General features: G+C 43.9%; 1 protein-coding gene across 1 annotated transcript; it reads left to right on the top strand.

The window, feature by feature from the left end:
- Positions 1–2,308: 2,308 nt before the first annotated feature.
- ACTA2 (actin alpha 2, smooth muscle) lies at positions 2,309–21,042 on the top strand. Its single transcript, XM_047762240.1, has 9 exons — positions 2,309–2,591; positions 6,150–6,301; positions 7,957–8,085; positions 10,540–10,650; positions 12,815–12,899; positions 13,506–13,667; positions 15,137–15,328; positions 16,581–16,762; positions 20,748–21,042. Exons 2-9 carry the CDS (start codon positions 6,173–6,175, stop codon positions 20,889–20,891), a joined length of 1,134 nt encoding a protein of 377 aa, XP_047618196.1. The 5' UTR covers positions 2,309–2,591; positions 6,150–6,172; the 3' UTR covers positions 20,892–21,042.
- The last annotated feature ends 1,896 nt before the right edge of the window (positions 21,043–22,938 follow it).

Genomic DNA, 22,938 nt, shown 5'->3' with positions numbered 1-22,938 from the left:
GATAATGTTACCAAGATGGTGTATGCTGTTTGTGGAACAACACATCTGGGGATGATTCTTGACTATGCTTATAGCCTGAGATTTATTTCATAGTTTTCCTGAACTGCAACCAAGTCCTCAGACACTACTACTGTTTCTCTAATTGGCTCCATAATTCCTCAGACACATGGCTGAGAGCCCCAGAAATTATCTGGCCACTTGACAGGAGATTTCTTGGTAGACATACACGCATACTCATCCACTGCTGCTTTCTCTCACTGAAGACACTTGGATGAGGTATGAAAGTATAAATCTCAAACCCAGACCACAAGGCCATTTAATCACTTGCTCAGAAACTTATTTTCAGTTACAGGTCCTCCCTGGTTAATGTCATAAATTTTAGGAAGGAAGGGAGGGAGGAAGGAAGGAAGAAAGGAAGGAAAAAACAACTTGTGAGAAAAATTAAACCTTGAATCATCGCCTTGTATGTCTATTTATGTCATCAGAGTCTGATTGCTATCAGGCTGTGAATGCAGCCTATAATCAAGGGAGAAAATGACATAAGAACCTTAAAAGTCAACATCCAAACTCTTATTTTTGGTATTTAAAGAACATTTGGAGTTCCCATCATGGCTCAGTGGTTAACGAATCCGACTAGGAACCATGAGGTTTCGGGTTCGATCCCTGGCCTCACTCAGTGGGTTAAGGATCCGGCGTTGCCATGAGCTGTGGTGTAGGTCGCAGACGAGGCTCAGATCTGTGGCTCTAGTGTAGGCCGGTGGCTACAGCTCCAATTGGATCCCTAGCCTGGGAACCTCCATATGCCACGGGTGAGGCCCTAAAGACAAAAGACAAAAAAAAAGAACATTTATTTCATAAAGCTGTAAAGGAATACATAGACACTGCTTGAGACAGAAGTGGGAGGAGGCGGGATCCTACCTCTGCCCCAGTTGACCCCCAATCAGGAAAATATGGATTTTTTTGCTTTACATGATCCTTATGATCAACACCCCTGGATTAATCCCAAATGCTCCGATTTATGTTGTCCTGTGTAGTCTTCCTGTTTGGACATTCAGACAGTTATGTTTTGTGGTGATTAAAAACTAGATACAGTTGACAAATGCTCAAAAAATACAAAGAAGTCTGTTCTCATGCAGTCTTAAGCTATATAAAATTATACAATCATCACCAGTGCAATTTCTCAAAGAAAAGTGTGTGTGTGTGTGTGTGTGTGTGTGTGAACCATAAATCAAACAGGTCAGACCCAGTAACATGAGTGAACAGCTGGCACAGCTGTAAAATGGAGACATTCATTCTGGGATTTTTTTACGTGTCAGCAGACATGCTTGGTATCCATCAAAAATATTCCTACCATGAATTTAGTTGGCACCTTGGCTTGGAGGAGGGGAAAAGGTAAATGTAAAACCACTGAAGGGATCCTTTGTCACCTGAGACTAACAGCTTAAGGCCAGATTTGTGTTCACTCCCTACCTTCCTCTGAGAAAGGCCTGGATCTCCCGGCTCCTCTGTCACCTGCCAAATGGGTCAGCAGAGAGAGAGGACGCTCAGGAAGCCTTCCCTTAAACATGCCCTTTTCTCTGCGACTGTTTCTGTGACAGGTTCCTACATGGACTCTTGCTCCCTATGGAAGTTCCTGTTGTGGCTCACAGGTATTGAACCTGACTAGTATTCAAGAGGATGCATGTTCGATCCCTGGCCTCACTCAATGGTTTAAGGATTGCCGTGGCTGTGGTGTAGGCAGGCAGCTGTAGCTCCCATTCGACCCCTAGCCTGGGAACTTCCATATGTTGCACATTCGGCCCTAAAAAGCAAAAAAAAAAAAAAAAAAAAAAAGGTGGCCCCTATCATGCAGCTACATTGCTCAGGACAAATCAGCAGACGTATCTAATGCATCAGGGGACCAAAGCGCCAAAGGCAGGGCTGACTTCCAAGCTCCTCTGTGAAACACGGGCCCTCAACCCTGTCTCCACTTCATCCCCTACTTCCATTAACCATGCTCTCCCACCTCAAGACTTGATTATAAACCCAGCATTGACGACCACAAAGTCCTCACTCCCTCTAGATATTTACGGACCATTGAAGAATCTCTTTCTTCATTGCAGCCCATGTCTGCGGGAGAATTTTTAAAAAGTCCTTACTCCTCAGAGACTGCTTCCGTCTGTGCTCAGTTTATGAGGAAATGCCCTGAAGTGCCAGCATGACAGCAGGCTGGCATCTCTTTCCTGAGGAATGTGCAAACCGTGCCTGCATCTGCCCCATGACACTCACTCAGTATTTCTGGGCATCTCAGCAGTTGTTCTGAAGGCTGGGGGTGTTTATCTCCCACAGGCAGCTGAGCTGCCTCCCGTTTCATGAGCAGAGCAGTGGAATGCAGTGGAAGAGACCCAGGCCTCCGGCCACCCAGATTAGAGAGTTTTGTGCTGAGGTCCCTATATGGTCGTGTTAGACTGCACGGAGGGCTCCAGTCTGTCTTTGTTCCTTGTTTGGGAAGCAAGTGGGAGGGGAGCAGGCCAAGGGGCTATATAACCCTCCAGCGTCCAGCTTCCCTGAACACCACCCAGAGCGGAGAAGCTGAGTCCAGCGCAATCAGGGTAAGTGGCACGGGCCCAGGGATGTGTCTTGGATTCCAGTGGCCCTGATATTCCCCAGCACGATCAGACGTCATCTGCGGGGATTTGGCCGGGCTCACGCACTCCGAAATTTTTGAATGAAAATTGTACTACTAAAAAGATTGCAGCTTTTAGCTCTAATTACCTAACATTAAAAAGAAAGCTAGGATATAGCCCGGTGTGGGGGAGGAGGAGGAGAGGAAGATGGAATTGAAACCTATGTGTGTCACCTGCAGAATCTGTTTATACTAAACTAACAGCCCAGGTCTTGCAGCAAATTTCAGAGATTCCGTCCAGCTGTTTGCAGTCAGTTTATACCATCATTTATATATGAGCCCTGGAAACTCCAGTATCTGCTTGCGGTTCAGATTTGGTGTGGGGATTTTTCACTGGACTGTACTTTTTGTGCCGCTAAGATATCTGGAAGTGAATTTTAGAACTGACCAGCAGTTAGTTGCCTAGCCTTTCATACTGGCTACCCGTGTATTTGCATCTGGGTTCCTCTGGCTCTAATTGGTCATTATCTTCTGTAAGAACATCTCTTGAGTGTTAACAGTGAGCTTACAGGTCAGGATATGTGTCTCGGTTGGTTGGTCCTTTGCAGCAGAGCGCAGCAGGAACCCAACTGAATCTTTATGAATAAAGAGGGGAGGGAGCTGGGGTGCATCTGACAGCTGTTTGCCTTTCAGCCTATGGGATGTCTGATTTGCATTTCTCAGCCAGGCGAGGAGGTGGGACTGTGGAACCAGCCCTGCCACCCCAGGCTGATCTGCACTGTAAATCAGGGTTTGGCAGCTTCAGCCTGGACTGGAGTTTTCATGCTGAAAATTTCCTTCCATTTTGTGATTCATGACTAAATATGGTTTGCATTTCAAGACCGAAGAGCTGGGAACTGGAGCATTTCCCTCCCACTAACTCCTCATTTTTTGGCACAAGATGCACTCAAGTCAGTTAGAGCAAACCCCCTGACCTGGGGGCTGTTCCAAAAACAGACGTTCAAGTGTGTTTTACCTAATTAGGAAATGCTTTGCTCCAAACCCAGCTGCTCATCAGGTTAAATAAAAAGTTGTAAACCACTGAGCTGGCTCCTTTCCGGGGACAGATTTCTCTAATGACAGTGCTCGTTTTAGAGATTTTGAAATTCTTCCTAGACATTTTTTTTGCCAAATAAAAATACATTTACTAAATTTTGGTAGCTTTTTTCCCTGCATGCTTGATGACGCCGAGGGTCAAGCCTACTTTTTCTGCGTACATTCCAATATTCTTCCTGTCCAATGCAAGAGTTATTAAGGACAAATGTGCTCATGGTGACCACACTATCACATTTGCAGAACCTTCTGATTCCAAATATTTCATCCTATTTTCAGCTCTTGCTTTTGATTTGAAAGGTCTGCTTGGCACATCCAGGGAGCCTACCGATCCAGTGCTGACCAACCTTCCTCAAATTCCACCTGCTTCTGTCTTGTCTCCCTTGCATTTCTCATCTCTATTCTTGCTTCTTAATCTGCCTAGAAGGAAGCCAAATCACCCAAATGCTAAACATAATTCAGTATCTGGAAAGGGAAATGTGTGGGGAAGGAAAGAACCAGCCAGGTACAAGCCCTGTTCTTATAAGTGGGATCCACAAGTTGAGGTTTTCTGTGCTAAACCTGAAGGCAGTGGGGAAAGAAAGCAAAGACTTGAAATTTAAAAAAGGAGCTGAATAAAGATAATAATCACATAAAATAGTATTAATAATAAGTTTCTAAATAATATTGAGAATTCATAAAGCATATGCCACTGTAAATGATTTTAAATGTATTTAAAAAATCTAATCACCATAAGGATTATGGCCTACCTCCAGATATTATTGCTGCTTTGTAGATAAAGAAAGTATGGTGTAGAGATGTTAAATAACTTACTAAGTCACACAGCTTCTAAGTAGTGAAACCCACACTCAAATCCAGGCAATCTGATTCCAGAGTCCAAGTTTCTAATCCTTGTGCCCTATAATCTCCATTATCCTACATGTAAAAGTGCTGAGATTTGGACAAGTTGCTCCAACTCCTTGGATCTTCATTTCCTTGTTTTGTCATTTGGTGATAATAGTACTTGCCCTGGATTTTCAAATTTATCCTCTCCGTTGAGGTTCATGTTCTTTGCAAAGGGTTATGCTACCATGAGGTATCACTATGGAAGTTCTAGGTGTTCAGGAAGACGCAGCGTTGGATTCATGGGTACAGTCTGGCAGAACTCAAACTGCAACAGCTTTTTTCCTTTACTTACTTCCAAGAAATCTCTTTAAAAGGGTCGCCTTTTACATCCAGGTCTGCGGTGCAGTGAGCTCACCAACTTAGAAGAATCTTCCTTAATTTGAAATCCTACAAAGGATTTTGCCTCAAAGTCAGGCAGAGAACTCTGGGTGTTTCTCTCTTTAAAGACTATTTCCACTTAATTCTGCTTGCAAAATGGAAGCCATCTGGTTTGAAAGTTGAAGGGTAGCCAAGAGGAACTGATTTCTGCTTCAGCTTTGCTTCTAACGCCCTGTGTGCCCTCAAGCAAGTCACTTCCCCTGAGTTTTCTCATTTGTAGGGATGAGGACATTGGACGAAAATGTTCTCTAATAAGCCTTCAATTTCTCAAATCTGTAAGTAGTTACTTTTGCTCCAGACTTCCAAATTTTGTTGTAGGATCTAATCTTAAGGGTGGAATATTTAAAAGATTAAATTTAGGAAATGTTACAGAATCCAGGGACAATAATTAAAAACACCTATAAAACCCCCACTTCAAAAATAAGCCCCATCAACATCTTTGTAAAAATAATCAGTCTTTTCTCAATGCATAAAAATACATTTTAATGGGATCATGCAATGTTACTTTCTCTATCATTATATAAGAATATGCCTGTAGTGTATCCTTTTGTTATTATCTTCCAAAATTCTACTGCATGATGTGTAATTTTTTGAATGTGCCTTGGCTTATTGGACTTATAGGTTGGCAGTGATTTTATTAATGGAATAACTCTGGCTCCTGACAATTAAAGCACCTTCTTAGAATGTTTTGATTTGTTCTAATGTCTTTCCAAGGGCAAAATTCAAGTCCTCGGGATCCAAGAGACAATTTTCTTTTAAACATTTTCCATTAAATATTCCAATATTTCTAAATTTTCACATGCTGCCCATTCCTCAAAATCTACCTTTTTGAAAAAAAAAAAATTTGAAGTTATATCATACCCAGAAAAATGTGAGTGTGGGGGGATACAGACAGCAAATTCTAGATACTTCTTCAACCCATAGTCTGATATTCCACCTGTGCTCTGCAGTAGTTCACACATGTAACAAGCCGATCATTTTGTGTGAATGTGGAAGTTAAAGTTTTGGCTTATAAAAAGCTTTCCCGTAAAAGCACTTTGAGACAGATGTTGTGTTAGATAAGGATCAGCAGAGGGCGCTCTAGGATACAAAGGAAGGGCCTCAACCCAGCCTGGAAGGTGGGAGTGGTCAGGTAAGTGCCCTGGCTGCTGGATCACAGCGGGGGCGCCTTCCTCCCTTTCCCCTGCAGGACCCTGTGAAGCACCAGCCAAGATGTGTGAAGAAGAGGACAGCACTGCCCTGGTGTGTGACAATGGTTCTGGGCTCTGTAAGGCCGGCTTTGCTGGGGACGATGCTCCCAGGGCTGTTTTCCCGTCCATTGTGGGACGTCCTAGACATCAGGTGAGCAAAATTCTCTCTAGACCAGAGAGAAACAGGGCTATAGATTTGGTCCCTCGATGTGAGTGTCTATGAGTATTTGATCCCTCTATGGGAGCTGTGAGTATCCGCAGATTGTCTACTGCCCTCTGCCCAGAAATTATGTAGACTTGTTAAAAATATACCTCTGATAATTGATTTCTAGAAAATAAGTGCCAATCTCAGTATACAATGTTGAGAGGTTATCTAGTGGGTGTCTGTGGTCTATTATGACTCTTTTGGATAAATCCTTTGTGTCTAAATGTAGTTGTCATCAGCATCAGCAGCAACAGCATCAAAACTACTTATGAGTTACCTGCTGTATTCCATAGCTCCTCTTTGGAGAGAAATTAAAATAAAAGCTCAGGTCACTCACTCTCAAAGAGCTTGATGTTAGAGGAAAGTAATCATTGTTACCAAATGTAATTTTACATCTCCTAACTGTCAATGAAATATACATGGACAGCCCCATGGTAATTTCACCTGACATTATGTAGAAACAAATGTTGAGGGCAGCCACAGGATAAAAAACTGAGAGTTTCATCTCTGAAATTCTCACACCAGAAATGTATTTTGCACATTGAGCCTCTCTGTTGATCTTTAGGCTTTCAGTTTGGCATATATTCGCAAGAACAAATAATAGAAGCCTTCCCCAGTGAATGAACTCTGTCTCCTTGTTGAACTTGTGCAATGGGGATTTTTTGCACAAACCACTACTTCTGGAACTATAGTAACCATGACTGTTTTTCAATTTTAAGTCACTCTGCTGCAATTTTAAATTTTCGTGATGAGAATTCTCTTTTTTTAAAGCTTCACCTTAGTGAATAAAAAATACATCCAACTCCTTCAGGCAGATGTGTTAATGTCAACTAGTATGAGTTTATCCATTAGAAATCAAGCACTGAGTAATCATTTGTAGAAATAATGCTTTTGCTTATAAGGGTTAGATATACTTGAATAGTTGACACCTCCAAAAATACATTTTAAAGGATTTATAAGGAGTCCCTATTGTGGCTTAGCAGGTTAAGGACCTGATGTTGTCTCCTGAGGATGTGGGTTCGATCCCTGGCCTCACTCAGTGGGTTAAGGATCTGGCATTGCCCCAAGCTGAGTCGTAGCTTGCAGATGTGACTCGGATCCAGTGTTGCTGTGGCTGTGGTGTAGGCCTCAGCTGCAGCTCTGATTCAGTCCCTAGCCTGAAAACTTCCATATGCTGCAGGTGTGGCCGTAAAAAGGAAAAAAAGAAAGAGAAAATTAAGGATTTATAAGAGGCAAATGGCATTTAACTAATATGTAAAATTTCACACATCCTTTCAACAAATAATGATGGAGTGCCAAACAGGGCCAGGCAATTTGTTAGAGTGGCGAGCAAAACGAACACAATCTCTGTCTTAAGAAAGCTCATCAAGAAACCCAGGAGATAAAATACGCAGTGTAGAGCTGCCTGACCCATAGGATCCTCTGCTATTTGGAGACCAATGCAGGCCTGTTTCCAATTAACTAAGGGCTGTGTCTGAAGAACTTAGTGACAGCAGGACTCAGCATATTGTGAGGCCAATGATTTAGCCCTTTGTGCTTGGATAGTTATCGGTTCAGAGGTTCGACGAGAGACTGACTCATAATGTGTTGAACCTTTTTAGGGGGTGATGGTGGGAATGGGACAAAAAGACAGCTACGTGGGTGACGAAGCCCAAAGCAAAAGAGGAATCCTGACCTTGAAGTACCCAATAGAACACGGCATCATCACCAACTGGGATGACATGGAAAAGGTACCACAATTCATGTCTAATTCCTATGGCTCCTGGTTCCAAACCTCATGCTACTGCTGGGATAAAAGACCTGGGTCACTCTGCCCAACTGTACTTTTACTTGTTGACATTTCTTCTAGATTGGAACTAGCTGGAAAAAGAAAAAATCCCGAACTGTTTCTTTAAAAAACAAAACACAAAACCTTTCCTAATAGGGTTTATAAACCAATTAGAGGGAGATAGCTGTGCAGCTGAGAACAGTCCTTCAACAGCAGTAGGAATGAATAGTTATTGCTCAATCTCATGGCCTGCTCTCCTCGGACAAGCCCTGTAGGAGCAGCAGCCAGGAGAATAAGGGATTGAGAGCTGGGAGTAGTCTTACTTCACCTACCCATCCTTCTAAATATATCATTAACTCACCCTAAAAGTTAAAATATATATATAGTTTTCACTATAGGAAAAGAGCTGTGACATTGTGGAGTTGGTACATTCCTGAATGTCCCTCAGCATAGAGAAGCTCAAGCAATTGACAAAAAATTATCTCCCTGTGTAGCATTAAGTGAAGTCTTTATCTCCCAGAACCATGCAAAATGAGAAGAGTTAAATCCTAGGATCTTGATGTTTGTTTTTAGGATCATGGAAATACAAGAGGTCAGAGAAAGAGTGGAAAGAATAATGAGAAAGTGACATAAATTTTTTTTAATACAGCAAAATATATTGGAACCAGAATATCTGGATTTTTATGTATCTGTCAGCTATACACACGCACACACACACACACACACACACTTACTAGTTTAAAAGAAGATTGTACTGCTAGAATTTATCAGTAATAATGCTGAAACCTCTGCTTCTCCACACACAAAAAAATTGTATTTCCTTGGGTTTACCGAGTCTAAGAGTCTGCATTTGGTTAATACTGAAGTTTGCACTGACGAGAAGATATTAATAGCAGTGGGAAAACACTCTTCTAAGTTTCTCCATGGAAATAGCAGCATTTCAGGAGGGATGCATGTGGAGAAGGATCCTTGGAAAATCAAGCATTCCATCATTTCTAAAAATTAAAATCAAAATGTTTTCTGAGGGGGAGGGGGAGAGAGAGAGAGAGGGATTAGTTTTTTCTTAAATGATGTTTCACAGTATCCACAATATCTAATACAATTGGTAGAATTTCTTTTCTTTTCCTTACTTTTTTTTTTTTAATTTCTTGAGCACTGTGCTGCTTCATTCCATCAAAGGTGTAGAACTTTCAGGAGTCTCACATCCTTTCTAGAAACCAAATTCAAAATCAAAGAAACTGAAATGAGACAAAGGGTCTTTAAAGTCGATCTAGCTTTTGTTAATCTATGAATTTTCACGAGCAGTTCTTGTTTTGTGTCCATTCTGAATGAATTTAGTATTTCTGGTGCTAGTGGAGAATTTTCACCCTTTTAAAAATAATTACGGAGTTCCCATCTTGGCTCAGTGGTTAATGAATCCGACTAGGAACCTTGAGGTTGCGGGTTCGATCCCTGCCCTTGCTCAGTGGGTTAATGATCCAGCGTTGCTGTGAGCTGTGGTGCAGGTCGCAGACGCGGCTCGGATCCTGCGTTGCTGTGGCTCTGGCGTAGGCCAGTGGCTACAGCTCTGATTAGACCCCCAGCCTGGGAACCTCCATATGCCGTGGGAGCGGCCCAAAAAATGGCAAAAAGACAAAAAATAAATAAAATAAAATAAAATAAAAATAATTACGTAACTGGACCCTTTTCACAATGGTTTGTTCTTTATGGCAGCTGAGTCTTAACAAGGAGGCTCAACCATGAAGCAAACACAGATGTGCAAAGAATATCACACAGACATTCTATAAATAGGCATGGCTTCTGTGAAACACCTGAAGGCCAAGTGTCTTTCCAGAGTGTGCCAAGCAAGACAGCTTGTCCCAGCCCTAATCCTTTTACCTCCTACGCTAAGTTGTTTGGCTGTGCATACTGACTAAAGGGGAAGCCAGGGGTAAAGAAGATACAGTTGAATAATAGTGACATTTACCCTGGGCCAGGGCCTAGGCTAAAAAGTAACTCTAGGGTTTCCTTACTTGAGTCTCACAAAGACATACAGATTATTTTTATACTACCCATGGGGAGATTAGAGCTGAGTAGGGTTAAGATTTGCCTAAACTCACATAACCAAGAAGTGGTTAAGCCGGGATTTGAACCTAGATTTGACTCTCAGAGCCTATGCCCTAACCCACTACCCCACCCTGGCTCACAGACCTGGCTTTGGGTGTTGGCTCATTCGCCTCCTAGGTGTGAATCCTTGGGTAGGTTAGTTATAGTCGCTGAGCTTCAGCCTCTGCATCTGTAAGAATGCAGATGCATAATGAGTACTCCTAGCATTTTAGCTGGACCTGGTTTCATGAGCTCGTACGGGTCCCTTTTTGGGAACTACGGTGCCCCTGCTGTATCACATCATTGTGCTTTCCTTCGGTCCCCCTGCTAGATCTGGCACCACTCTTTCTACAATGAGCTTCGTGTTGCCCCAGAAGAGCATCCGACCCTGCTCACCGAGGCACCCCTGAACCCCAAGGCCAACCGGGAGAAGATGACCCAGGTAAATATCCACTCCAGGACCCAGTACATGAGGTTTGGGGAAAGTCCTGTGTGAAAGAGGCCGTGCAGGACAGCAGAGAGCCGCCAACCCGACAATCCTCTCATGGGCTGACAACTTTCCAGGATTCTCAAGGATAGGATCGTCTTGACAGTACTGACGTCATTACTGTAGGACTAGCCCCTTGGCTCCAAGAACAACAGGGATTTCCAAGACTTAATTGAAAAGGTGACATGTTGAGGTTAAACACTTCTGAGGAGAAGTCATTTCAAAATGCAGGCTAACATAGGGAGTTCCCGTTGTGGTACAGTGGTTAACGAATCTGACTAGGAACCATGAGGTTGCAGGTTTGATTCCTGGCCTTGCTCAGTGGGTTAAGGATCCGGTGTTGCTGTGGGGAGGTCACAGATCCTGCGTTGCTGTGGCTCTGGCGTAGGCCAATGGCTACAGCTCCGATTAGACCCCTAGCCTGGGAACCTCCATATGCTGCAGGAATGGCCCAAGAAATGGCAAAAAGACAAAAAAAAAAAAAATGCAGGCTAACATAAATTGGGGACTTTGGCTTCTGGAGTCAGACAGATCTCCGTTGAAAACTTGATCTGTCCCTTATCAGCTAGGTGACTTTAAAGAATCCACTTCCTTTCTCAGAACCTCAGTTTCCTTTTCCATGTGTTGGGAATAATATTCGTGCTATTATTTTTCAAAGGATTGATGTAAAGGTTAATGAGGCAAGCGCTCAATGTGTTTCATGGATTCTGGTATAATACATATTCAACAAATAGTCACTATTGTCATTATTGTGACTTATCTGAAGCTCAAAGATTTTGGAACAGGAGACCATTCATTCTACCAGCCAGACAAGGTTTCCAGTTTGGATGAGCTACCCAAATAAATACACCTTGTGTCCATTTCATGCCTGCTATGATTAAGTACTGGGCTGAGTTTTCTAAGTGCACTGTCTCTTTAAATCTCAACGATGTAAAGCAGGCGCTATTATCCTGTTAATATGAATGAAGAAATCCAGACTCAAGTACATTCGGTGATTATCCCAAGGTTACACAGCTAGAAATGGCAGAGCCTGGAGATTGGCCCCAGATCTTTTGGCCTCAGAGAATAATAAATGTAAACTCTGCAGGGCCTTTTTCTCCCCAAAGAGCTCTGGGTGCCACAGCAACACACCAGTTGTCATTCTTTACAGAGGGACATCTGCATGCCTGGGAGGTACTCTTGCAGCAAGAGATGCTGTTTTTATGGCTGCTGCATTTCCTGTGAATGGTTTAAAAAAAAGTTGGGAATTATGGCTATCTAGGAAATGATGCAAAATATTCATTCTGGTTAATAGACCACAGAGGGTTTTGCAGATGGAGAAATGAAGGTCTGTGGGCTTCTCTCTGGACACAGATTTCTAATGCTTGATCTGGAGGGACTCTGGTTCCAACAATGTCCTTGGATGCATGAGCTGCCACACAGACATTGCTACTTGGGTCTCTGTTACCAGCAGGCAGTTCTTTTCTTCCAGGAATCAGGGCTCCTTTCCCGCAGCCACAGTGACCTCAGAGTCTAGGGCTGGCCTTGACCCTGCAACTGCTTTCAAAAGTGGAACAGATTAAATGGAACCTCAGACAGACCACAGAACAGGGCTAATCCCAATCAGACAGAGCTTCCGTTTTAAAAAGCCTGTTTCTTACCATGGAGAAGTCAAAACCCAGATGCTGTCTTTTCGTTTCTTTTGGCTTTGACAACAGTAATAAATCCTAGACTGTTCACACTGGAGGAGCCTCAGAACTCATCTCATCCAAACGCTTTCTCCATTTACAATCCAGAGACCTGGAATGAAGCCCGTTAGTTTGGTGAATTGCCTCAGGTTACATTCAAGTCAGAGGCAGGGCCAGGGCCAGAATTTGGACCCTGCTTACAACTGCCCACTCATATGTGTACCGTGCCACTTTGTCCCTCCTTGCCATCAGGTCACTGGTATGATGACTTCTCCATTTATACCTTCATTTCTCCTCTTCCAGTAACCAGAGTTGCCCTGACCTTCCTTTGTCTTAGGTTCCTTTGCCCAGAACTAGCAGGGCCCATCTGCATTCATCAACAAGATGCTCTCTTGTGCATTCTTGGTAAGACTGGCAGCATCACTAACTCAGCTCTTGGCATTGCTTTACAGATTATGTTTGAAACTTTCAATGTCCCAGCCATGTATGTGGCTATTCAGGCGGTGCTGTCCCTCTACGCCTCTGGACGTACGACTGGTAGGTGGCTGGAAGGAATGGGACCCTCAGTTGAATACACCATCAGTTATAAGATTTAATGATTTATAAACATGTGGGGTGCAATGGGCTGGGGGTTAGTTAGAATTGACAAGGCTATTCCTAGCCCTAAGAGGTCTTCTCCTCACCTTTAAAAATAAGCCCTCGTGGCTCAGTAGATTAAGGATTTGACATTGTCTCTGTCAGGATGTGGGTTTGATCCCTGGCCTCGCTTAGTGGTATTGCTGTGAGCTGGGGTGTAGGTCACAGATGTGGCTCAGATCCAGTGTTGCTGTGGCTATGGTATAGGCCTACAGCTACAGCTCTGATTCGACCCCTAGCCTGGGAACTTCCATGTGTCAAAGGTGCGGCTATAAAAAATTTTTTAAAAGTCCTTGAGCTTGTATTTCTAGCGGGACTTTTTCAATTATTTTCCTCTTCCTGCCTGGTTTTTTTTTTTCCCCTTACCCAGCCCTGCCCAACTTTTTCCATCCTATTAAATGCCTTCCTTCCTTTTAGACAAGAGGTTTAGAAATCCCCCTTCTTGACCAGCAGGTGATCACACACCAGCTGCCATGGTGACTTTTATTGTGCCCACTTATTCCCCAGGCATTGTGCTGGACTCTGGAGATGGTGTCACCCACAACGTGCCCATTTATGAGGGCTACGCCCTGCCCCACGCCATCATGCGTCTGGACCTGGCGGGCCGAGATCTCACCGACTACCTCATGAAGATCCTGACGGAGCGTGGCTACTCCTTCGTGACCACTGGTGAGGCTTGTGGGAAATGAAGGGAGGGGTGGAGCAGCGGGTGTTCCTCCTGGTAATTCACAGAACCACAGTGACCATCCAAGGAAACAGGGACAGGGAGCCTTGCAGATGGCAAGGTCCACCTCTAATGCCCAGGGCAAAGCGCAGCATATCTTGCCTGGTGAAACTGCAAAACAATCACACTCTTTTCTCCAGGAGAACAGCTATAGCCTTCTAGTATTACGAACTGGTCGGAGCTGCATTATTTAGACATCTTTTAATCCCTTCCATTCACACAAAGAGCCTGAAGATAGTGTTGCACAATGAGTGACTGTCTTTGGAGACTTCTGGGCAGGGCTTGGGGACCAGCTCTGCCACTCTCTAGCTGTGTGATTTTGGACAGGACGCCCCACCTCCCGAAGCCATAGCCTCTTCGTCTGCAAAGTGGGGGAATCATAGACCCTTTTTCACAGGGTGTTGTGAGCAGTAAGTAGAGTCCATGCATGTGGAATCCTGGCACGGAGGAAGCATGCAGTACTTGTTAGTGACTATTAATACCAACCCACAGTCAGCAACGCATTTATCTTCAGGCTATGAACCGGTGCCACCTGGTCTCTACTAGAGGCAGTGGCAGACAGTACTAGGGACGTCAGGATGTCCTCAGTGCCCCTGGCCCCAGCTGCCCGCCCTCCTTTCAATCTGGTCTGCTCCAAATGTTAAGGTTTCTGGACATGCCTGAGGCTTATTCAAGACTCCAGGTTTGAGCCCTGAAGATGCTAACCTCTCCTTTTGGAGTAGGGAGTCGAATGAATTCCATTCCTTCTCTGCTCTCTCTGAAGAATCCCCAGATGCCTCCAAAAGCTGCACAGGACCCAGATGAGACCAGTAGCTTAGAACTTCAGAGGGCAGGAGTCTGAAAGTTGTCTTCCATGCACCCCTGGGGCCCTCTCAGTTGGGACTGGTCCTGAGCCAGGGCCTGCTTTTTCCTGGAAGACAATGCATCTTCCAAGGATTTGAGCTGGAATCTACCTGGGCCAGACCACATGGGTTTCTGGAATCTTTTGGAAGCTTTAGGGGCCCCTAAGGGGCTGCTTCAGCAGAAATCTTCCTGGTCAACTGATAATCCAATATGATAAACTGATAAAGCACTTATAGCAGAGATTGATTAGTTAGTCTTGCAGAAAAGTTCATGTACAAAAGGCTTTCCTGCTCTTTGCCTGTCTCTGGCCAGCTTATTGTCTTCTTAGACACTTAATAGACACTATTTGCTAAGAACCTTTGCTGTGAGAGTCACTTTGCTAGAAACAGAGGTGATTTACTAGAGGGCCTGTATGTTAATTACCCTCATGGATTTCGGGTTGCAGAATATGGAAGTTATACATTTTTTTGGAAGAAACCTGTATTGCAGGAGAGTCTGAAGTGGGGCAGCTGGATTTTTACCGCCTGTGCAAACCCTAAGATTTGCCGCAATGTTTGCATCTCATTGACAGCCGAGCGTGAGATTGTCCGGGACATCAAGGAGAAGCTGTGCTATGTAGCCTTGGACTTTGAAAATGAGATGGCCACTGCTGCGTCCTCCTCCTCCCTGGAGAAGAGCTACGAGCTGCCTGATGGGCAGGTGATCACCATCGGGAACGAGCGTTTCCGCTGCCCGGAGACCCTGTTCCAGCCCTCCTTCATTGGTAGGCAGCACCGCCCTGCCCCAGGCTCCCGGGAGAGCACCCTCTCCTCCTGAACCCAGCCGCCTACTCCCCACTCTCCCCCCCCCGCCGCCCCCGCCCCGGCCCCAGTGCCCTTCTGCATGTGGGGACCTGTGTCAGTGGCCACAAAACCAAGGGCATTTCTAAACCAGGGCAAGGGAAAGAGGTCATATTTTTAAGGGGAAAAGACTTAAGGAAGCCACAAAAGGAGTTTTCTTTCTAAGAAAACATTGTCTCTAAGAAAACATAGTCAAGTCAGAAGCATTCTTGCTGCGTGGTATACGATGAAAGAACCAGATACCATCTGTGCTTAGGATAGAGTGGAGCCAGTGGATGGATGGGGATGGGCTGAATGTCGAGTTTGGGAATACTAGGGAGAGACACAAATGGAAACGCCTATTCCTACACTAGCATTGACCTTGGGAAACAGGTTAGCATAGTTATATAGAGAGAGCAGGCTCTGGGAGGGATGAGCCTGGGTCTGAGTCTTAGCTTTCCTTTCATGACTTTGGGTCCCGAAGCCTCAGGGTCCTCCTCTGTAAAATGATGGCTGTCATAGTACCTGTGGGATAGGATGGCTGTGTGGATTATGAGAGATGTGAGTGGAGCACTTAGCCCAGTGCCCGGCCAAATTAGATACTGGCAGTAATTAATCACTAAGTGTTATTACATCATAAACCTGCAAAAGGTGATGCCATGTAGAGGTTCTTTTCAGAAGACCCGTGTTGGAAATTAACAAGAGGTCCAGACAAAAAGAAATCTATTATCAAGATTGAAGAAAAATAAATCTTTGTCCAAATGAAGCATTTTTTGATGATTCAGCACTATTTAGCTTTAAAGGGTGAGAACGAGGCTGTGACCCAAAGGAGACTTGGGGGAGTTCTGAGCAATGGCCATGACATTGGCTCAGTGAGGGACCTTCTACAGGGAGTCTGAAGGCTTTGCTTCTTATTTGAATCATTTATAGTAGTGAGTCTACTAAAAATTAGGGATATATGTTGTAGCCCTCCCACCCTCCCAGAGATGCTTCAGCAGGGCTTCCTCCCTAGACAAGAGGTAGGAGGACATGGAGGCATTCGAAGACCTTTCAGTCCCGAGATGGGCGGTTCCTAGAGCATCATGCCTGCCCAGCTTCAGTCCAGTGTAAGGTCATCCAGTTGCTCATATCCAGGCTTCCATGTCAATCTGAGTTGTATTCACCACCTGAGGACCATGGCCTGGGTCTCTTTTCCAGGGATGGAGTCTGCTGGCATCCATGAGACCACCTACAACAGCATCATGAAGTGCGACATTGACATCAGGAAGGACCTCTATGCTAACAACGTCCTCTCTGGGGGCACCACCATGTACCCTGGCATTGCCGACCGCATGCAGAAGGAGATCACAGCCCTGGCACCCAGCACCATGAAGATCAAGGTAAGTTCAGAGAGGGACCATGTGGGTATGCCAGCCTTACTACCATGTGGGATGTGAAGGAGGCTACATCTTGGTCACATGCTCTTTTGGGTTTTAGAGTGAGCCGGGGGCACAAGTCCACAGGTCCCATACTTTACAGGATGGAAGTCAGTCCAGTTCATACAGAAGTTGAATTGGTAAAGGAGAAAAAAAATATGATTATCTAGATAAGGATCACTTGATAAAATTCAACAATCATTTATAGTTTTTTTAAAACTCGGTGACCTAGGACCAAAAGGGAGCATCTTTATCCTGATAAAGGGGATCCACAAAAACCATGCAGGAAGTTTTTAGTTAGTATTAGCTACAAATATACATATAAAGGCTACTATTTTATAGCTAATACGATTTGCTTTACAATTCAAGAAGCATTGTTGAACCTACTAAATTCTAGATCTGGGATACAAGGAGATAAAATTTATAAATCTTGACCTCAGGGATACAAAAAAAATCTGGTAATGCGGGTTGACATATAGTCATTTAAGAAACATCCTCATTTGGAGTGAGATTTGAACATATTCATTTTATTTATTTATTTATTTATTTATTATATTTTCTAGGGCTGCACCTGTGGCATATGGAGGTTCCACAGGTCTAGGGGTCTAATTGGAGCTGCAGCTGCCGGCCTATGCCTGAGCCACAGCAATGCAGGATCCAAGCCGTGTCTGTGACCTACACCACAGCTCACAGCAATGCTGGATCCTTAATCCACTGAGTGAGGCCAGGGATTGAACCCGCCACCTCATGGTTCCTAGTCGGATTTGTTAACCACTGAGCCATGACGGGAACTCCTTGATTTATTTTTTTAAATTAAAGTACAAATGTCTTACCATATTATATATTTCAATTGTACAACATAGTGACTTGATATTTTTATACATTACAAAATGACCACAATAAATCTAGTTACTGTCCCCATACAAAGTTATTACATCATTGACTATATTCCCTATGCTATAATTACATGCCCATGACTAATTTTATTTTATTTTAATTTTGTAATTTTTAATGATTTTTATTTTTTCCTTTAGAGTTAGTTTACAGTGTTCTGTCAATTTTTATACTGTACAGCAAAGTTACCCAGTCACACACACACACATACATATCTTTTTCTCACATTATCCTCCATCATGTTCCATCACAAGTGACTAGGTATCATTCCCTGTGCTATACAGCAGGATCTCATTGCTTACCCATTCCAAATGCAATAGTTTGCATCTATTAACCCCAAGTTTCTCTTCAGATCTAACAAATCTTTAAACATATTCATTTTGAATGTAAAGCAAAAAGAAAGGTTGTTGAATTGGAGTTTCCTGATGACCTAGGGGTTAAGGATCCAGTGCTGCATTGTCGATCCCCTGGTCTGGAAACTTCTGTATGCCTCAGGCGCAGGTGGAGAAAAAAAGATGTTGAATTATCTGGCACAAAACTGAATCTATACTTATCTTTGTCAATCAGCTATATTTAGCAACTGCATTGAAGGTCAATAGAGCAGCCCATGTGCCCATATCTCATTAAAATACACATCTTGTTGTTTTTTTCTCATTGCACATCTCACGTGCAGAACATTAAAAACATTAGACATAAGCCAAGCTTATTTTGGAAGAGTTTTAAACCCTGTGGATTCAGTAGCGTATACTCTTCTTCCAGTACTAAGTGTGACTCCAACTCAGTGGCCAGGAACTAGAAGTTTATCTTCATCTCTCTGTCTGGCACATCTTTTGATATAAGTGCTCAAAAGCACTACTTGACTCCAGGATGACCAAGCTCAGTCCCTGAGCCACCAGGACACCCACACGGGGTGAATGTTGAGTCACAGTCAAAGGAAATCAGATTGAAAGGAGACCATTCTTTGGAGGCAACCTTACTTCTCAAAGGCTGTTACCGCTCTGAAATCAGAAGGTCAGGTGGGGACCCTCTGATCCACATCCCAGGGAGCAGGAGACGGGGTGCAGTTCACACACATGAAGGGTTTTCAGACACATCCTCTGTTATTTGCACTCACTTCTCTTTACTTGGAAAGGGTCTGCAGCTAACATAAAAGGGTGTGCTAGATGCAAGCCTGCTCTCTCCTCACATGAGAAGCTTGGAGAGACGGTGAGGCCAAGAGAAGAGAAGCTGTTTTCTGAGGATTTGTATTTCTCGGATGCCCCTCCCCGTCAACCCTCACCCCTGGAGGGAGGGAAATGAAGCTAGCTGCTGGGCCCACTGACAAAGCCAACCCAGTTGGGCGTACATGGCAGGCACTCAGCTAGAGCTGGGTAGTTCCTCCTTCTCCAAACCTGGCCTCCTGCATAGAAGTGAATGTAGAACTTTGAGCTCCAGTGTGGTGACAGCAAACCATTAAAAACCTGGGGTGGTAAGATGATGACATTAGGAGAAACTGAAACTAGATTGGGGGTGGGAGAGGTGTCTATAGGAACTCTCTGTACTCTATTAATTTTTCTGTACATCTGAAATTATCCGAAAATGAAGTTACTTCTACAACAAAACAAAACAGACGTGAGAGGTCCAGATGTGCGTATTGGGTCTGATGTGTACATAACTGGTGTGACCTAGGTCAGTTAATTAAAGCCCCTCTCCATCTATTTTCTCATATGGACTATGTGAGTAATTCAGTACTTACTCTTCAAAGTGGTTATGAGAATTAAATGAGAAAGAACACATAAAATGCTTAGCACAGCACTCGTCACATAGTAAGTGCTCAGTGAATGTCTGCCTACTTGCAATAAAAGTAAATGTTCCAGGAGTTCTCTGGTGGCCCAGTGGGTTAAGGATCCGGCATTGTCCCTGTTGTGGCTCAGGTTTGACCCTTGGCCCAGGAACTTCCTCATGCTGCAGGAGCTGCCAAAATAAATAAATAAAATAAAATAAAATAAAATAAATGTTCAACCAGAGCTCGGGGGATAAATAGAAATTAAACCTTTTCACCACGGTTTCAGAAATAATCTTATCCGTTGGCCAAAGTATCCATATTCATTTCCACCCATGTAACCATGTTTGCAGTGGAATTTGAAGTGCTCGATTAGAGTTATTTTTTTTTTAATTTTTTGCTTTTTAGGGATGCACCTGCAGCATATGGAGGTTCCCAGGATAGGGGTCCAATTGGAGCTACAGCTGCCGGCCTATACCACAGCTCATGACAAAGCCAGATCCTTAACTCACTGAGCGAGGCCAGGGATCGAACCCTCAACCTCACGGTTACTAGTGGGATTCCTTTCTGCTGCACCACGATGGGAACTCCCGATTCTAGCTATTTGTAGCGCTGCACAAGTAGACATACCCTTGGCCTGATTCACTGCTCTCTGGGCCTAAACATTCATTTATTTAAGAAATGTCAGCATGTCCTTGCCTGCCAAGGCTGTGCCATGGGTAAGGCCAGCTGGTGTAGCCTAACTGGGACCTATCCCAGGGGCATGGTCATCCCAGTGGGGAACCCTGGGCCCCTCAGTGTTAAACAGTGCATCTCGGTGGACTTAGCCGAGTATATAGTAAGATCTTGTAGGGTAAGTTCTGGCACAATCAAACTGCTCTTTGGAGATGCTGGAGTTTGTATCTGTAGGATGCATGTGCCCATGTGCTGTGCTGAGTTCTGAAGAACAACTGATGGCAGTCAGGGACATGGTCAGGGCTTAAGTGGTAGCCAAGCAGGATTTGGGGCTAACTCTCAGTTTTCCCAAAGGTAGACTGAATGCAGCAGAGGCTTCACATGCTCTGGAGGAGAATGTGTAAAAAAGAAGCCAGGAAAACAATGCGCTTACTGAAGAATCTCTAAATCCACAGCTTATTCACACCTCAAGGGTTAGGAGGGTTGGACATCTAACAGCTAAGACTGTCCCTGCTGTCCATGAAATTTGAGCCAAGGTCACCAAATCCGGACCACAGCAGAATGCCCAGGCCCTGTCCTTGTGCACTAATGGCCCTTCTTTCTCATCCTGACCAACAGATCATTGCCCCTCCTGAGCGCAAATACTCCGTCTGGATCGGTGGCTCCATCCTGGCCTCTCTGTCCACCTTCCAGCAAATGTGGATCAGCAAACAGGAGTATGACGAAGCCGGGCCGTCCATTGTCCACCGCAAATGCTTCTAAAACACTTACCCTGCTCGCTGTCTGTCTCTAGCACACACTGTGAATGTTTTGTGGAATAATGCCTTCAATTCTTTTCCAAATCATTCCTAGCCAAAGCTCTGACTCGTTACCTTATGTGTTTTTTAATAAATCTGAAATATGTTACCTGTAATTTGCAGCTTTGGTCTGTGTTGGGTTGACCTCACCCGTTACAGAGTGGCTCCCTCTAGTGGTGCAGCCGAGGATATGACAACCAGGAGGTGTAAGTTTCCCAGGAAAGGGTAGACTCACATTAACACTGGAAGTTCCACATAAATGCTTTTAAGTGGGAAGAATTTGAAAATACACCGGAGATGAATATAAACATGGATTAAAGTGTATCAATAAGAGAGTCCACGCTGAATTCCAACTTGCGGAATCATTATACAACTCTACTTTCTTAGAACCTCAGTTCTGGTAGCCTGATGGCTGAAAGCAAACAGGTGTGTGTGTGTGTGTGTGTGTGTGTGTGTAATACATACACATATTTGTGTGTAATACATACACATATATCATATTTTTAATATGTAATATATTAACACATAACTTTTAACTTATGTATTAAACTTAATAAATATATATTAAAAGGTGGTATGACTTTCAGGTTTACCAGAAGACAAAAACAGAAAGAAATACTGCTCTAAAATCTCACTACACATCTAGATCATCTGTTTCCCTTTTGATCAATATTTGTCTCTGAAAACAATACTACAGATACATTCACAACAGGAGGGACGGGAAAAATAACAATACTTCCCAAGGACCACTGGTGTGAATCATCATGTATTTACAGGTATCCTCACTCATTTGTTCATCAGAAATACATGTGGAAAATACTATCCTGTCCATTTTATAGATAAATGGGAGTTGTTCCCTTAATACCATCATACAGGAGAGCTGCCACCCTCTGTTTCTCTTTTACCCATGTGGCTTGTAGGAGATACAAAGACATATAAAAACTCCTCTCTGTCCCTAAACAGAGACAAAGACTCCTGTCCTTAGTCTCAAGGCAGTGTTCTGTCCAGACTGTTGAGTGTCCTCAGCAGCTCTCAGGCTGGGTACCACTTGTTCTCCTGGGTACAAACATCTGGATGGGGTCATCAACCACCGATTGTCCTTGGGAGTGAGAGGATCTCCATTCACGTCAACATCTCACTGCAGAGACCTCAGGGCCCAAGATTTAATGGCTATTTGGTCCAGAAAACCCAAGCTCCCCTGGTCTTCTCTGCCCTGTAGCTTGAGGTAATTAGGATGATTATTACAAATAATATGAGCTGTCATGTGCTGGGCACCTGTCATGACCAGATCCTGCCAAGCCCTTTCTATTAGGATCTCATTTCATCCCACAACAGCCCTATGGAGTGGATGTTCTCATTCTCTCTCTCTCTCTCTTTTTTTTTCCCTCAAAGTTGGAGCAACTGAGGCTACCCAGGTTAAGGAATATACCCAATGTCACTCCACTGACAGAGATGAAACTTGAGCTGCAAATCCATACTTTTAGCTTTTAAGCCAGCATTTCTCAAAGAATAGTCCACACAGATCAACCTCTTTGGGGGCTCACTTTAAATAGGCAGATTTCTGAAAAATCCAAGGGCTGCTGAGCTACAACATCTGTTGATGTGGCTGCAAACCTGAGCTTTAATCAGATTTCTCTGGTGATTTTTTTTTTGGTCACTTCCATGGCATGCAGAAGTTCCTGGGTCAAGGACTGACCCCGCGCCACAGCTGTAACCAGAGCCACAGCCATGACAACACCAGAACCTTAAGCTGCTGAGTCAGGAGGGAATTCTGGTAATTGTCTGGCACATAAAAATTTAAGAATCTCTGTAACATGCTATGATTGAAATGCTCCAGTTGTGAATTTTTGCTTACCAGGCAAGGCACTCAATACCTCCTGGACTGAAATTTAAGGATTAGGCACTTGGGAATGGATCACTTTGAAAATTTAGGCAAAACTCAGCAGGCATTCCCAGAGTCATTGCAAGGTTTAGGACAAGTGAACCAAGTTGGCTGTACTTCATATTCACCA

Source organism: Phacochoerus africanus, chromosome 15 (assembly GCF_016906955.1).
Source record: "Phacochoerus africanus isolate WHEZ1 chromosome 15, ROS_Pafr_v1, whole genome shotgun sequence".
In the NCBI taxonomy this organism is placed as follows: domain Eukaryota; kingdom Metazoa; phylum Chordata; class Mammalia; order Artiodactyla; family Suidae; genus Phacochoerus; species Phacochoerus africanus.
This window is presented reverse-complemented; position numbering and strand designations above follow the sequence as displayed.

Bases quoted from the DNA above. Each gene is read 5' to 3' on its own strand.
- ACTA2 (XM_047762240.1), top strand. From the start codon at position 6,173: ATGTGTGAAGAAGAGGACAGCACTGCCCTGGTGTGTGACAATGGTTCT. The intron at 6,302-7,956 runs GTGAGCAAAATT...GAACCTTTTTAG, and splicing joins TGGGACGTCCTAGACATCAG to GGGGTGATGGTGGGAATGGG. The intron at 12,900-13,505 runs GTAGGTGGCTGG...CTTATTCCCCAG, and splicing joins CGCCTCTGGACGTACGACTG to GCATTGTGCTGGACTCTGGA.